Source organism: Thunnus thynnus, chromosome 13 (assembly GCF_963924715.1).
Source record: "Thunnus thynnus chromosome 13, fThuThy2.1, whole genome shotgun sequence".
NCBI classification, from domain to species: domain Eukaryota; kingdom Metazoa; phylum Chordata; class Actinopteri; order Scombriformes; family Scombridae; genus Thunnus; species Thunnus thynnus.
In genome coordinates this window covers 15,940,282-15,958,077 of record NC_089529.1, presented here as the reverse complement: position 1 = coordinate 15,958,077, position 17,796 = coordinate 15,940,282, and the positions used below count along the sequence as shown (strand labels likewise).

Below are 17,796 nucleotides of genomic sequence, written 5' to 3'. Positions count from 1 at the left end.
ATTCAAGCTGAATATCTGGCCCACATTACAGTCACTGTGTGGACAAACACAGCATGACTGCAGGGAGGGATGAAAACAGGGAGGAGAAGAGGAAAAAACTACAGAGAAGTTCACTGAAGTACAGTCATCATCTTTTAATAAAATGACTTATTTAGCAAATCATACTCTCCTCATGCTCAAAGATTCATCTTTTATTTCTTTAATGTAAAACTGAACCCACAGTATAATGTGATGTTTCTTGTTCATTCAGCATTTCATTTGCCAAGTTACATGAGACATAACACATAACTCAGGATGTCAGGCTGGACTGTACTCTGTGTTCCACAGCGCTCTTCCTACTGCACTTTAGCCTACTGACTGTTGCGCAAACCGGACAAATGACTTAACAGCATCACATGTTTGTCACAGAAAGAGGATGCAATTTAATTTTATTCTTTCTTGCATTAAGACTTTATGTGATCACTTACAGCTTGAATGTTTGGTAGAAGGTCTTGTAAGCAGTCTCTTCTTCTTGAGACAAGCTTTGGTAAGTTTTTGATAGCTGCTGATTCTGTACATGTAAGCTGACTGTCAACAACATGTCTCACTTGCTTAAACTTTAACTATGAACTGAATCTGTTGACTGTCACTTCACAAGAAACACATTCCTACACACAGGAAATTTACTGTGGTGTGTATGTTTGAGGTAATTGAATTTGAGTATTTTTATTTCATGCTACTTCTACTTCTACCCCACTGCATTTCAGATGGAAATATTATTTATTTTACTCCACAACATTTATTTGACAGCTGTAGTTACTAGTTACTAAACAGATTAATATTTTACACACAAAACATATAATCTAATGTAATATAGTGCATCATTATACCTACAGGTTAGATATTAGTTCTCTATTCCTTTTAGACAGACAACATAAATTATTATCTTATCACACAGTTGTGGTAGTTATCGCTACACAACACTAATAAAATGAGCTCCACTTCAAGCACCTGAAACATTAAAATGCTGCTTTCATGTTGAACACATGAAGAGTATTAATCCATTAAAATGTAATATATTGTATGTGATGATATAACACTCTAAAAAGAGTCATTCTGCACAGTGAGAACTTTTACTTCTGATACTTTAAGTACATATAATGGAATATTTTTACGTTTTCTTTTAGTTAAGAAAGGGATCTATGTACTTCATTTATAACTTCATATTACAATTTCATGCTTCCATTGCATAAGTGTACAATAACTCTTACTTTAAGTGTTCTGTGTACGAGTAAATTTTAAGATAATCTTGATTTGTTGTCATTTTCAGCAGAAATACTTCACAATCCACTTCCAAGCTGCTGAAAATTTGTCGAGTCATGTAAAAAATTACCCATCAGCTTCCCCAGTTTGTTGAAACTCTTGTTGTTGACAGGATGATGCTGAATAGCTGCTGCTGAAAGTTCATTGCTGCGTGTCAAAAGTGGACTGTCACAACAAAGATTTATGATTTAAGAGCAATGAGACATGACAAGAGGCCGTGCACTTCAATAACCTTTATTTAGTTTACAGATGTATTTCATTTTGAAGTTTGGAGGAGGGGAGAAGGAGCATTAGTGCTATTTACAATTGGTTTTGAAAACGTTTATTTCTGTACAGATTTGAACCCTGATCAATATAAACAATATTTTTTTTAAGACCTAGTGCTGTTACAAAGCGATTCTTAAAGCAAAAAACCACAAATAAAAATGATTACATTAAATTATAAACAAATGAAAGAAAAATAATAAAAGAGCACAGAAGAAAGAAAATAAAAATACAGTCTGTCGATGATTAGGGAGGTTTTTGCTGCTGTTAAGCACAAGACATTGTCAGCGAGTGACTGTGAACTGGCTAGAAGCTAACCGTATACACAATCATAGACTAAACACCAATATACTGTATATCAACAAGATCTAGAGTCATCATGTTCTATATAAGATTCATATTAAATATATTCTACACGTTACCTTAGTTTGGAACATTACTTCCCTTGGAAAAATATAAAATAAAACAATAAAACTTTTATACATTTTTATTAATCTGATGAAGGAGCACATGCTTCAGTTGTGCAAAATGGACTTATTAATGCAGAGAGAGAATTAAGGAGAGTAAGAAGCGAATTAAGACAAATAAGGAACATTTCCATTCCGAGTTAATTTCCCTGCTTGGACAGAAAATTGTCAGAGAGATCCTTCACAACACTGTTAAAAAAAGGAGCACGACAAGCTTTTCCCTTCCTCCTGTCAGGGAGGCGGAAACAAGAGAGGTGGAGAGAGGGATGGTGCGTCAGGGAGGGAAGAAAACTGACGTTTTTATTAATCACAACACTGGTCGGTCAGCAATATGCATGGACTGTCAAAACACAGTCACAAATGTCAATGGACAAACAAATAACCAAAACAACACTGCCAACACTGGTTGTTTGTCTATTTGTTTGTTTGTTAGGCTTTGTTTGGCTTAAATGATGTGATGACTGAAAGAGTAGGATGTGTTCGGTCTCTACTGTACAGCGCTCTGCAGACAAAAAAAAAGGAATAATTTCTCTATTGTGCACTTAAAGGGCACATGCAGAGCAGGGCAGTAAAAAGGACACAGGTATATGTGTGTGTGTGTGTGTCCTGGTTTGAGTTCTCTGGTCAGGCACGTCTAAGCTTCGTCTGCTGCACTGAGGGAGATCACACAAGCACATATGGCTGGATGTGTAGACGGGGTGTCATAGTGTGTGCTTGTATATGTATGTGTATGTATGTGTGGGTATAGTATATCGGTGAGTTGTTAGTGGTTAAAATTCTCAGCGGTCTGTATGAGAAAACAAGGCCACACACACAAACCTGGGCACTGCATTACTATGACAACCAGCTAGAATGAGGAGCCGGTTAGACTTTTAACAGACCGGCTGAGGATGATTGAACAAGGTGTGTGTCTACTGTATATATATATATATGTGTGTGTGTGTGTGTGTGTGTGTGTGTATGGCAGAAGGCTTAAAAAGGTGTGCATTAAGAAAGAAAGAAAAAAAACACATGCAAATCCAGTTCCTTCCTCTAATTTTTCAGTTATGACAACAAATCAAGTACAATAAAAGGAATCAACTCTATTGTTAATCAATTTCCTGCTCCCAACTCTTGTGTCCTGGATCAGCCTGAGCCTGCTGTCTTTTTGTGTATGCGTGTGAAAAGGGGGAAAGAAAGAAAAAAAAAAAATATTGAAAAGAAATAAGAAAAAGAAGAGAGTGTGTGTTTGTCTGTATGCATATCCGCGTTATGGACAGGCTCCAGGACAGGGGACAAAGCTCATTAGGTCCTGGACGTTGAGGGCGAGAACAGATGAGAAGGATGGAGGGCCTGACAGCGTAGGTGTGTATTTACAGAATGACACAGCAGTTACTCTCCCCGGTCTTCTCTCTGTTCCTCTGACCTGACAATACACACACACATAAACATCATCAACACAAACACTGAGTCAATCAGCTCAATATCTACTGTATGGTGTGATATCATTTAAAAATATTTTACTCGTGAAAAGACTAAACTCAGCTCCATTAAATGTGAGCCAAGACCACCACTTATTATACTTCCTCCGCAGCTCAACAGTAAAACTGTCCCTCGAGACTTGTATTCTTTACTAAAAAGATTGTAACTGTGGAAGATATCTACTTTATTTGACTAAAGCGACTATTTTGACTGACGGCTGAAGCCTCATATAAGCTTCAGATACATTTTTAAATACATTTTTGCTCTGAGTTTTGTCCCCCATCATTTACATTGTGTTTATGAAGTGATCTTCTAACAGCCATTATGAACAGGAGGAATGACTACAGCAAGAAAAACCTGTTTCAACGTTCATTTGGGCACCTGACTGCTGTTTTAAGTCAGACTTGAAAAACTGTGAACCTTTCCTTTAACAGCTGTGTTTCCGTTTTAACCAGCTATTCTACCAGCAAGCGACACTGGCTAACAAGGTCACTTGCTTACACCTGACAAGAGAGGGAAAACATGGCTCTATTTATGGTGTGTTAACAATGTTGTGGAGCGAGCAGTGTGAAAGGAGCAAGTTTTTCCAGACCACAGCAACCGTTTGAAAAACATGTATTTTTTTCCAACATTTCTTTACTTATAACTGAACTTTGGCTTGTAATTCTTCTCCCACAAGGCACAGATTTTCCTCTGGAGTAAACACAGGCAATTATTTATTATACTTTACCTTAACTTGGGCTTATTCTGCACAGAATATACAGCAATTTAGTCCTACTGAAGATATCTAATAACTAGAGTGCTTTGAGTGGACAGTGAACCTGCTGACTATTTGTTAGGTAAACATACAATAACCTTCCACTAGAGTCACAAAAAGGGAAACCTGTCACATAATATGATTTATATTATTCTTACATTCTGCACACTGTGCTGTATCTTGGGGATACACTTAAGGGAGCCAATTATTTGCACCAGTGGCTGTTCCTAAAACAGAAGCCATGTGTAGAGATAAATAATGGCTGGGAGCAGAACGTTTAAAGTTGTCCAGCATGTGAAAGGCCCCCTGAAAAGGAAAGAGGGGAGACGGAGAGCTGGTTACCTTGGGAATTTGGCTCAGGCAAAGTCTCTCTGGCAACTAAATGCATCACTGTGGTCTTCCCCAGGGGCAGTTTGAGAGCTTGAGGGGGAGAAAATGAGAGACGGACAGACAGACAGACAGACAGACAGACAGACAGACAGACAGACAGACAGACAGACAGACAGACAGACAGACAGAGACAGAGAGGATGTAAAGGTTATTCAGTTATTCTGTCTTACAAAGTCATTCACCATCAGTATCATCTGACTCTTTAACTGCTCTCTGAAACTGGAGATAACTACATCAAAGTACAACGCAGTACTTCAGAGGATAATCCTTTTCAGTGTTACATATGAGATTCATGTCTATTATGCTACACTGAAGTACACTGAAGAGTTAAAGGACCAGTGTGTAGAATTTAGTGGCAGTGAGGTTGTAGACTGCAACCAACTGCGTACCCTTCCCCCTTCCAAGCGTGTAGGAGAACCTACGGCGGCCACGAAACTCAGAAGTGCAACATGGCGGCCTCTGTGGAAGAGGACTCGCTCCCTATGCAGATATAAAGGGCTCATTCTAAGGTAACAAAAACAAAATGATTCTTATTTTCAGGTTTTTATACACTAATCAAAACATACTGCTGCCAAGTCCATTCCACTAGATCCCACCAAATTCTACACACTGCACCTTTAAGCTATACATCATATGTAGATACAAAAAAGAGAAAAGCTACTGACTATATTTAAGCTCCCTCAGGAAATGTTAAACAATGGCTGAGAGTGTTGTATGATATGATTGTATGAATGCAAGGTAATTTTCTTGCAGAATAATAATCTTTTTCATGGCAAGAAAAGGGCCAGAAATAGCCAAGAATGTAAATCTTTCTACAACAATGCAAATATCAATTATTTCACATAGCGTGAAAGTGATAATGTTTCTTTTTCCAGACTTCCTCAAAAATAGCTTGAACAATTTCCCACAGCATGAAAAATGTGCGAACTGCTCGACTCACTCAGGACAGACAAGTTTCAAATGAATCCACCCTTCAATTAGACTGGGATATAAATCAATATTATCTGTTACTGACTTTCAGTGGAATTCTATTGTGATGACATGATCATACAGTATGTTATTTATGGGGGTTTTTTCCACTTACAACTGAACTTTGCCTTGTAATTGTTCTTCCAATCAAGTTTTTTTCTTTTGGAGTAAAACGAGATCATCATATTTATCTTATGATGATCAAAATAAGCTACTGACACGCAGGTCATTGCTGTGAAGATCAATTATTTTCATATATATATTTCATACATATATACTGTATAACATACATTGTGAAATATATTGATATCAGAATATCTCTTCATCAATATCATGATATTGATTTCCACCATGTTGCCCTGTCCTACTTTCAGCTGTGTTACCAAACAACTGTTAATAAAACTTAACAAAACTACGCATGGTGTGATGGATTACCAATCGAAACTAATCTAAAACTAGTCTAACTACTGTATTGTATACTTTGTAATAATAATAATAATAATAATAATAATAATAATAATAATAATAATAATAATAATAATAATAATAATAATACAGGGAAGCTGCTAAATTTTAAAGACACCTTAAACATCACTAAATTGTAATTGATTTCTTGGCTGCATTACTTGTTACTCCCCAAAACTGTTTATCAATCACGTGATGTGTGCTTTAACATATGTGTGTTGTGTCTATGTTTGCATTTCAAAAACACGCTGGGAGTGTTGGCTCCACTTAAAACAGAGGTTCTGTGTCAGCGTGCAAACATGTTAAACCAAAGATAAGGGAATTATCAGATAGATGGCAGTAATGGAATGAGAGTAAAAGGGTTAGACCTCGTTAACCACACGAAACACAAGTCAAATCAAAATTGGGTTAAGTGGACTAAAAAGCCTGACGAGCCAGGGAGAAGGGAAGTGGGCTGCATCAAAAGAAGACATCCTCTTTTTCTGTTCACTCACGGCATTCATTTTAACCCCTCCTCCCCGTCTCTCTCCCTCTCTTCTTTGTGCTGCTTGAGGTCTACTCTAACGCCAGTCTTGCCCCTTTCCTGACCAGTCTCTTTCCTCTCTTTTTCTGTATTTCCTCTCTCCTCCCTCTCTCCGTCAAAGCAGGCTTGTCCGGAGCACTGAGGTACCTCTGTTCTGCAGCTCAGGAAAAAGATGAGAACAGCAAAGAACTTTCCAGCAACACACTGCTGTGATTTTTACGTGCATGTCTATGAGCACATGAGCTCTTTTTTTGCTTTTTTGGGGAGGGGTACTTTCATGTGAAAGTGAGTGTGTTTCGGTGTGTTTTCTCACCTCCTAGTGTTACGTTGCCGTGTAGAAAACGTCCCTGGTAGATCAGCCTCAGGATGTTAGGACTGCTGACCTGCTCTTCCTCCCAGTCTGAAAGAGAAAAAAAAGGGGCAAAGACAGATGGTAAGAACGAGAGTCGAAAAGAAAAATGAAATGTTTTATTTATTGCCCCTCTCCTGCTTATCTCATCTTTGGTATTTGACACATTTGTTCTTGAAATCAATCGTTTTTATCTACCTCTCTCCGACACATTATCACCATAATTGTCATCATTATTGTATAATCCTCACACAGTAAAGATGCAGACTCAATAATGACCATTTTCACTGCTAAATTTGCATTAAACGCCAAAATAAACAAAGCCCATTTCTGATTGAGCGCTGCTAATGAAGGTTACCGGAGTCTAAATTAGCAATTCAGAAAAGGACACAAGGAATTTAATTGTTAAGGGGCTTTGATTAAAGTTCAGCAGAGCAAACACGATGAAAAGCTTTGAATTTTAAACTACTGCGTTAGCCTCGTTCTGCATCAGACATACAATGTAGAGGAAAGACATCAGTCACTGCATGATGATAGAAAAACGACCACCAACAACCACATTGAAGATATTTCAAGACATATATGGTCTTTTATTTAAGATCGTTATGTGGAATGTATAATATGTGGGATTTGCGGGATGCACTGCAGAATGTGAGAAAGCAGAAGAGGAACACTAGGTGTGGCTTGGGAAGAGCCGAAGACAAAAGTGAAGGCATTAAATGAGAGAGAAAACAACGAACGAGTGGAGAGTTGCATGGCAGCAGCGTCTGGCCACCAGATGTTTGTCTCCAGCTAAGCGGAGGGTGTTGGTGCTGACTGAGTGCCTGCTCCGGGTCTCACAGGGTTCAGATCTGCAGTCTGAGAGGAACACAGGGGGGAAAGGAAAACTGACCCCATATACAAGAGGCTAATCTTGTCGCGGAGAATAAGAGTCCATCGGTGTAATTTATAGTTTTTTTTTCATGCACTTAACTCCTAAACTGCAGCATTCACAGCACCGTGAGAAAAGGTTACAGTCTGCACAGAATTGAAGGTGGTGTTAGGTCAGCGGTATCAAATGATTTCTAACAGTGTTGTAGCAGTAGTTAGGGAGTGGGTGTATTACAGACAGGAGGTGGCTGTACAGCGAGCACACATTCCTGTATGCAATGATAATCAGGCTGAAAGGAGGAGTGCGCTCTAATTACCCACACCAAAGATTTGCACATTCCCACACTGCCATATAGACCTACATGTAAGTAATTAGCAGTGGGTTTGAATGTGATCTCAGCTCTCTGGATACACAGTATACTGGAGGCCCTCGGCTGCTTTTATCTTTGCTATAGAAAATAGTGCCAGGGTAAGTCAGATCATCTGGTTTCTAAGTGAAGTTAGCGGCTAAATTGTATTTGTATCTTTTATTATCTACGAGCAGAATGTGTGGAAATAGCAGATGTACCAGATTGCATTGCACACGCTAAAAAGCTCTGTGGAACGGCAGAGTTGAGTGATAGTTGGATGATAGGTCTCTGTGGATTTGTCTCTGTGTTAAAATACAATATATTAAAAGGACAGATTGGGTATGCATGTAACTGGATGCCAGTAATGATCACTTAAGTATCTGAGCTGATCCACTCACCCATCGGCCAGTTGTCATAGACGTGTTTGGCGATGTCTGCCGCCGAGTCGTTGGGAGAAAAGAGGAATTCTTTCGTCTTCCCGCTGACTAGGATGAGCCGCAGGTTTATCTGCAACACATAAAAACATCACGTATATGTTTAGACTACATGTGAGAAACAGTAATGGACACATCCAACAAAACATCACACAAACAGTCAGATCAGAGGGTCAAGTTAAGTAATTTAATAGGAAACGGGAAGGATATGAGAACCCAGAGGGGCGTCCTTCCGCAGGATCAATTCCCATCTGTCTCTCAAACTTCCTCTTCATTTTTCTCTCATCATTCCAACTCTTTGTTTCTTTGTCTTTAGTCACACTTTTTTTTTTTAATCATCTTTGCCTTGTTATATGGTCTAGAGATTAAACCACATGTAGTTCTTTGAACATGATACTTTATTATACGCCATTCTTCATGAGACTAAAATAAAAGTTTTCTCAGTGCAAGATTTAACTACAACTTAGAGGCATATTATGTGCAGCATTTTTAAGGTGAATTTCCTGAGTGTGAGTTAAAAACAATCTGGCTTGCAGTGATTTGGTAAATTTAGATATATTATCTATAAATTAGGCTATAAGTAGTATATTGTAAATTCAATACAACCAAACTTGGCTCTCGCAATGTAAAACAGTCCACAAAACACCAACAATTAGTTTATTTGTTATACTACAGGCTGCCACCTGCCCTAAATACTTTCTTCCAGTGGTCAGCAGTGGCACCGACAATAAATCACAAACAGTGTGAGACTCTTCTCCCCAGTGGTCTAGTCCTCTTTTCTCTGGCCTCGCTACAGGGGGGTCAGAGATCAGGGTCAGCTACAGGACAGCACCTCTGGAGCTGGTCTTGCTGAAGGACAGTTCAGCATGTAATTATATGATCCAGTGGATGATTTTTAACGGACGGACTTTAAGATTATAAGCTTATTGAAACCTACAGACATGAGACACCCCACACATAATGAGTGTTTCCATCTACATACTAAGATTTCTTTTGTCTTGACAGTCAGACAGCATATAGAACAACAGAGGAAGTACAGAGACAGTTTGCACTATTGCACAGAAGACTGAGGAACAACACATATTTTAAACTGGTGCATGGAGGGTTGAGGGCAACAAGGGCTATAAACTCTTCCGTGAGAGCTGGAGGTGAGTGAACTTCATAAAAGTGAGGTGAACTTATGGCTTTGACCTGAAACTCCATGAAATGGATTATAAAATAATTCTCACTCACGGCACACTGCACTGTTTGACAGCTTTTTCTATTATTATTTCTCCCATTATATTGTCAAAGGTCCTGATTCCAGTTGTAAAAATCAAACATTTTTTAAATTGTTGAGTGAGAACGAGGATGCAGCGACTTGATCAAAGGGAAAACAATTACAATCATTTAATACCACAAGCTGTATGATTCTCAAAACCACTTGACTGAGTAAAATTTATTCCAGTCACATAACTATAATCAGTGTGGGTGTGTCCCCGTCTCTACTCGCTGGTTACCAGTCTGAAAAAGCCACTGTTGACATTTTTAACATGCGAATGAATAATGAAGACAGACAGATAAATTTGTTGTTTACATTTGGTTATTGTGACTTTGCTGGGAATAATCACACTTAAGAGGAGAGGCAGAGATTTGTGTTGCTAGGCGCCACATCTCTTTATCTCTCACCTTAAATCACTCACATGCAGTCAGAAAACAGAAGTGAACTGAGCACAGTGTGTGTGATGTTTACCATTTGCATATCAATTAAATTCCCCGGCATTAGGATGCAGATCAGAGGTTATCTCTTGACTGGCATGATGTGTGTTAAACACCGGTACGGTATGCCTTTAAGAGCATAAGCAAAGGTCTGTGGTGTGTGTTTGCCTTTGCTTACTGTATATGTGTGTCTGGCCCGCATGGCACGAGCACGTGTGTGTCATTGTTCCTAGTGTGTTGTCATGTGACGAGTGTCTGTTAGTCCTCTATGCCATACATCCCCCCCGCAACCAACAGACTCTACTAAGTGACACACATACATACACACACACACGTGTATACGTACACACACACACACACACACACACACACACACACACACACACATACACACACACACACGAACGCACAGAGCCGGCTGCAGTGATGTAACAGAGCTAACACCAACGGATTGAAACAGAGATCTCTGTAAGCACGTTATCAAATCAGCTTATAGGTTTAAGCATGGAAGACACACACACACACACACACACACACACATATATATATATACAAAACAACACACACGTACACATAAAGTGATAATCATATGAAAGTCGTATTTGACCTCATCATTGACCCCGCAAACATAGAGTACATATACACGGGTAAAGCTGCTCCTGAGAGATCAGATGAACTTGATAGTTTTGAGCTTCTGTTTTTGTTTTTATGTATATATTCAAAATACTCTGAGCCATTTAAAACTGTATCAAACATGTGCAGCCAGGCAAACAGTGAGAAACACACAAATACACCTACGCACAGTATATGTGCACTTCTGATATTGCATTGTTTAAAAGTGAACCATATGATAAACAACACCAACAATCAACTGCTTCCTCCTGCTGCGTTTCACATGGGTGTGTTTCAACAATAGATACAGATCATAAAGCAGGAATTTGCAGAATGTAAGCGACTGACATTTACGCTAGTTACATTTGCTCTTTGTCTTTGCTGTTTTTGATATGCATACACCCCTATGTTAAAAAAAACAAACAAGAGTGACACTGACAGACACAGAAATAATGAGGACGAAACGTGCAGAGGAAACCCTTTTACACAAGGAAGGTCTTGCTCCTTCCTGCTTGAACACCTGGTCGTTACCATGGTGTCACCATGGCGACAGCCAGTGGTGGGTGGCTTAACCTGATAACACCTACAAGATAGCGCACCCCACCTCCCCCTCCTGCCCATTTTCCACATAGTGTCACATCATATTGTCTCTTCCTCTCTTTGCAGCAATGTCTGCATCCCCCCCTCCCTCCCTCCCTCCCTCGCTCTGTCTGTTTCAACCCCACCCTCCCCCCCATACACACACACACACACATGCACACACTCTGTCAATCTGCCGCTCTGCACAGTATACAGTGCAGGAATGTACAAGGCCAGAATAACAAGAGGCACTGAGCTTCTCTTCAATTAAACAAGGTAAACTCAGCCTTTCTCCTCTTATCATCACCCTGCATGACATTCAATCTTCTCTCCCCCCCCTTTCCATCCTCCTTTGCATTCTCCATCACTTTCTTCATACCGCTTCTCTCTCTCTCTCTCTATTTTCTTCCAACAGACGGATGATGAATGGAAGGAAAAACCTCAATAGAAAGAAACATTATGAATGCAAGAAGGTCACAGAATGATCTGATGAGCATAAACATAATGTGAGTCACTTCTCAACAAAATCAAACACCTATAGGATGATTTTGGACAGACATGCTCGACAGCATTCTCCAAAGATGTTTTATCCCTCCAGTAAAGTTTCAGAGACTTGAAGAATTGATGCCAAGGAGCACTAGAGCCGTCACTGTGGAGCAACATCTTACTGAGAAATATGTTTTTGTTGAAATGTTGTTTTTCTCCTTCAATTTGGGCTTTTTCTGTTCCCGTTCTACTTTTCTTCACTTCCTCTTTTCTGATTCTGATTTGAATTGAACCATGCTCTCTTACTAATTCTCCTCTCCATCCCCCCTCTCTCTGGGGGTCCTGCTGCCTTCTCCCTGGACTCTCTTTCACGGAGGGGGATGGTAATGAGGTTTCACAGCCAGCTCAGGGAAAGTATATTCAATTACAATCTATTGTCTGTAACAAATACAACAGCTCCAGGTATGGGAGAGCGCCGCTTCATGCATTCATGCATAAACATACATATACAGTACATACGCATATATCTGCAGGCGAACAGCCCACTTACTCATGCATATAAACTGCACGTCCTGGACTACAACCAGACGTACTCTGAGCTCATGATGTCGGAAATAAGTTCCATGAAGGCTTCGTGCAACATACTGAGCATGACTTAAGTATTTGTGAGCTGGATTGCCATTCCTGGCTACTCCTGAAAAATAAATAAAGAAATAAAGAAATAGGCTCCTTGTGCAGGAAACTGTATTGACGCAGCTCCCCACTCATCGCTGCAGACCAGACATTCAAACACACTCTAAACTACAATAATGTAACCCTGCTGCCAAGTAATGCCATGGTGTAAACATGTGAAGTAAGCAAACCCTCTTGGCTAAACACTGTTTGTGCACGGTGGAAAGCAGGAAATTCAATGCCATCTATAATTATTCTTCCCCGAGTACCACTCTAAACTCTTTCTCAAGGCAATCGTGTGTGTGAATGTGCGTGTGTGTTTGTGTGTATGTTTATATGTGCATTAAAGAGTATTGCTGCTCTCTAGACCCTCTACAGCAGTCAACAAATTATAGAGTGGGAAGCCTTCCTGTGGGAATATATTAGAGCAGCTTTGTACGTAGTCTACACAGTAAGGTTAGCCGCTGCTGTCAATGTGGATTCCTAACTGTATGAATGAATTTAAGAGAGGAGGTGGGTGATTAGCCAGACTGTGTTCTGCTTAAAACAAGCCAGCTGGAACCAGCAGTCGGCCTGCTTTGACTTGCACAGTAAATCTAGAGAAAATCCTCACGGAGTAAACTCAAGAATGTGGCTACACAAATCCCACATGAATTATCAGTCGTCGATTCTTATTGATAATTACTTTTTCTTCCTGGCACCGACTAATTTAAATTAATATAAACAGCTCTAAATTGTGAGAGACGATAGGCCATGTTGTGGCTTGTTGGGCAACTTCTGTACAGACTGTGCCTACAGAAAAAGAGGAAAAAGAGCAGCCAGAGAGACGCTCATCTTGTTTTTTTTTAATTAGTCAAAACTGAGTGAATAATAACTGCTTTGCGAGCTCTCAGTGACTCACATAAAGAGTGACTGCAATTATTAGCCGCGATTAGCACACAAATTCTGTCAAGGATTCATTGTTTTCTTTAATTAAAAACAGAATGAATGCATGTATCTGAAGCTGCAGCCAGATGTTGTATTTGGAGCAAACTCACAGGAAAATCAACCGTCTTGATTTGTCAAAAAGCCTCATTTTGAGTTATAGAATACAATATTATAAATAGTGTCTTTCTTCTTTGTGTGAGTTCCCTCCTTTGTGTGCGCACATCTACACAGACAGGGAGGTTACATAACAGCGGCTGACTGATGACAGTGTGATACGAGAAACAAAGCCTAAGGCAAAGATTTGTAATCTCACTGCCTCTGTGAGTATGTGTGTCTAACTGTGTTGGGTTTAGTGCATTACTCTACATGTGCAGAGTACACAAAAGAGGATTTGGTGTTAATCACATTACTTATTCAATTTGCTGCATCCAATTACTTTTTACGTCATTTCTCAAACTTGCAATTTTTGTTGCAAATTCAAAACTTCTCAAATGATTTTATTTTCCTTAGTCAAATTGTGGTCTCTTAATATTTATTTGATGACTTAACACATAACTAACTAGAGAAAAATGTACCAGCTGAGGCTACCAGCTGGCTATTTCCATCCTGGAAAGGAGCAGAAATACGTCATATTATATGTAGAGGACCCCATTAAAAGAATTTGTCAGCAGCAAATGCAAACTGCAGGTTTCTAAACGTTTTTAGAAATCTGTGGGTGATTCTATGTCCATGCTTTTGTACAGTTAATGATTTCTGCATGTGCCGTCACGTCACGATACGCAGAAGAAAAGCTGAAAGCTGTGTGTGTTTTCAAGCATCCCTGTTTAGAGGAGTAAAATATGGGCGAAAGGAATGGAAATGGAAAATTTATACAAATAACAGATGCACCTGATAACAGGAAACGTTACATCTGGGGAAAAAGCAGGTGTAAAAAATCTGCTGTTCTGTTTTATTGGACACACACAGAGGATGACAGACGGTAGCCAAAACAGTAAGTGAGAGAGACGGAGACAGAGAAACGCACATTAAAAGACACATTACAAAGTTCTCGCTTCAGCAACTTTTCTTTTTCCTGCAGGTCCCTCCAGCCTGTTTCTTCTGACTTTTCATGGCTCATGACAGGTCATTTACATCTATAGTCTCAGTAAATAACCTGCTAAATTAAAAAATTACAGTGGCAAAAAAAAATTTGGGAAACTGATGGTATTAATGACAAGCTTTGTAAATATCCTCCAACATGTCTTCTGTCTTCTGTAATTGACACACTCTTCACTCTTACTCTGTACTTTCTTACTCTTCCCCGGCATTCTGACTGAAAACAGCTTTGTGTTAAAACAACGCAGAGGTGTACGTTGCTTCAGGTACCAATAAGACAATGAAATAGCATCCAGGAGGTCCAGCTGGAATTACACATAAATTAAGATGCCAAAAACACTTCACAATGGTTTATAATATTAAGAAACAGGATTTTACAACTTTGGAATGTTATCACAGCGGCAACTTTTTTATTTTTCGACACGATGATTTCACTGTTAACAATTAAAATACGCCGTTCACATTGCAAACTAATTTACAAGGAATCTTCACTTGCATATGAGTCTTTCCCTCAGGTTAAGACCCACTACCCTCCGCCTCCTTATGGAGACACTGAACATATTGGTGACGGTCAGATGGACGGCAATTGTGGGTAACAATGAAATGCAAGCAAAATAACCAGGCATGGGAGTCCACTGGAGCTTTGACCGTCGCTAGAGGCACATTCATGGCCGTTTCAAAAAAGTTTCTATGTGGTACCCGTGTTGTGGCTGAGCTAGCTGCCCTACAAGAGGCTCTCTGGCGTGTGTGTGTGGGGGGGAGGGAGTGCCAGTACGTAGCTGTAGCCCGCTGTTTATCATGTTAATGTTTAGCCAACTGTCGTCACTCGTCAGCCTTGAATATCTTGTTAAGCTCTAAATATAGCAGTTAGTTATCAGTGGCTGTATTGTGTTTCCTGCCATTGAAAAGGAATAAATCTTCGGGTTATTAGCACAACGTCGCCTTTCTGTTGGCTACAGTTATCAGTATTGTGATATTTATATTTATATGGCATGTCTGGGGCTCAAGGTCCGCTGCAATGATAATTTTGTGTGTTGATTGAAAAAAAAATTGGAATTTGGATTTTATCTACCTTGGCGAGCCTTAATCTACCTGGGCCGGCCGCCCGATTTGAGCCTGTGTTTGGGAAACACTGCATGTATGTGATTGGCCAAAGCAGTGCCTTGCCAGCTGACATCACATAGCTTTGCAGCAAAAGTTGAGACTAGTTGGACTTTTTTTCCAGATGACCCTGCAAATTTTTGCCAGAAGCTGGACTGCCTCTCCTCAAATAAAAGAGGGGGTTGCGTTTTTTTGTCACACAGGGCTAACATCTGTCGCGGGTACTGGTTCTTGATAACATGGATCATGAACATCATATTAAACAGGCACAGTAACATTCATCAAAGGCATAACACAATAAAGGCACAGGACTTCCACTCAGGAGTCAAAGCAAAGTTAGGATGTGTTTGTAGGCTATCCAAATATAGCTTTGATGTCAAGACATATAACTGTTTGTGCACGGCACAAAAATCTGCTTCGCTATAGTCTGCTAAGGGATGTAACAGACCTCTGCAGTCAAGACCTAGAAATAAACAGTAGGACCTTGACCCAGCTGCAGTTTGTTTATTATTAACTTAACCATCTTTATAGGCTACTTATCTATAATAGCTTGTTTGTCATAGTTTGTTTTTGACCTACTTTATAGCTGCTTTTAATACACTACAGGTATAACATGTAAAACATCAGGTATCTGTTGTTTCCATGAACTAGAGAGGCCAGGTGAGGTTTTCTTTATGATATACGGATATAATTTACAAAACTGACAAAAAGTGGCGGAGTGAGTATCTTTAGAACAGGTGTCGAATTAACTTCTGATGCGGCAGAATTGACAGATTGTCTTTTTTTTTTTGCTGTTACACAAATGAATTGACAGCTTCAGCCAAGTAATCTGACTGGTCAAGATTTCTTCCAACATCACTGATTATGCCTACAGTCATGCTCTGCTGGTTGCCATGCCAACACTTGTGGTAACCAGGGAGCTAGTTAGTCATCTGTGCTGTTTTGTCCTGTTTTCTGATTTTATGCACGTACACTATGTGTAAGCCCTCTCCGACAGTGCACGAAATAATAATGCACTGTAATATTACAATAACACAGGCTGGTCGTATTTTGGTAACGCTAAAGGGGCTTACATTATCAGAGTCATGCAGTAATGTGTATATCTATTATCAGTAGAGTAGATTTTCTTCTCATGCTTAGCGCAGTTGAGATTGAACCTTTCTAATCCAATCAGCTGCAGTAATTACCACCAGCAGGCGATACATGAGGAGAGTGTTTTATTCTTTGTAAGATAGAAATATCCATCTTCTTCTGACGTCCTTGTAGACTCAAAGCTGGAGGTTAAATGTGACACATGCACTGAACTTAGTATGCAGAAACTGCTTTCCTTCTATCTCTTAAATCAGTCCTATCCTCTCCAATTCTTGCTCCATCAGGGATGATCTAACAATCATCTCGGCCAAAAGAAGGTTGCTCTTGCTCATATCTTTCTCCAAAACATGACAGATGATTCACATTTATATGGTTTTAGGGGCTCCCACTGCCAAAAACTGTTGAGTAACTGATCAAAAGTAAAAAAAAAACCAACAAAAAAACCCAACTTTTTTTGAAAGCAGTGCGATGACTTGACATCACTTATTGTACTTTTGTACTTGTACACAATGTTCCAGAGGAAAGTTCACTAGCAGAAGTTTGTACATTCGCTCTCAAACCATGCGTGTAGTCTCAGTCGATTATTGCTCCTATTAGACTCAAAATGAACAATGTTTGGCCAAACCAGGCTTAGCAAAGTTTCACTCAGCATGAACAGCATTTCAAAATATCTGAGTTAGTTTCATGTTCTATATCTTTATATTTGACCTTTCATAGATATACATGTTTTATGATGCAGTTCATTTTGACTTCATGTGTGCAGCTTTAAAGATTTACATGTTTTGCTGTTCTTTTTAACAAGGGTTGATTTTCTGGCTACTGCTTTTGCCTCTACATGACTGAAAGGCAAAATTAAATTTGAGAGTGATTCAATTTCATCACATGACTAACATGCAATCAATTTGTCTTTTCTTAGACAGCAAAAACGGTGTT

At 39.5% G+C, this 17,796-nt stretch overlaps 1 protein-coding gene across 1 annotated transcript in view; it reads right to left on the bottom strand.

Moving 5' to 3' along the window:
- Window positions 1-1,520: 1,520 nt before the first annotated feature.
- Window positions 1,521-17,796, bottom strand: part of ubl3a (ubiquitin-like 3a) — a 40,132-nt gene continuing 23,856 nt past the window's right edge. The window contains exons 2-5 of the mRNA XM_067608282.1: window positions 8,566-8,674; window positions 6,912-6,998; window positions 4,594-4,671; window positions 1,521-3,438 (exon numbers count right to left, since the gene is read on the bottom strand). Coding sequence (XP_067464383.1) covers window positions 3,386-3,438; window positions 4,594-4,671; window positions 6,912-6,998; window positions 8,566-8,674 — 327 coding nt within the window. The 3' untranslated portion in view covers window positions 1,521-3,385. The remainder of the gene's footprint in view (window positions 3,439-4,593; window positions 4,672-6,911; window positions 6,999-8,565; window positions 8,675-17,796) is intronic.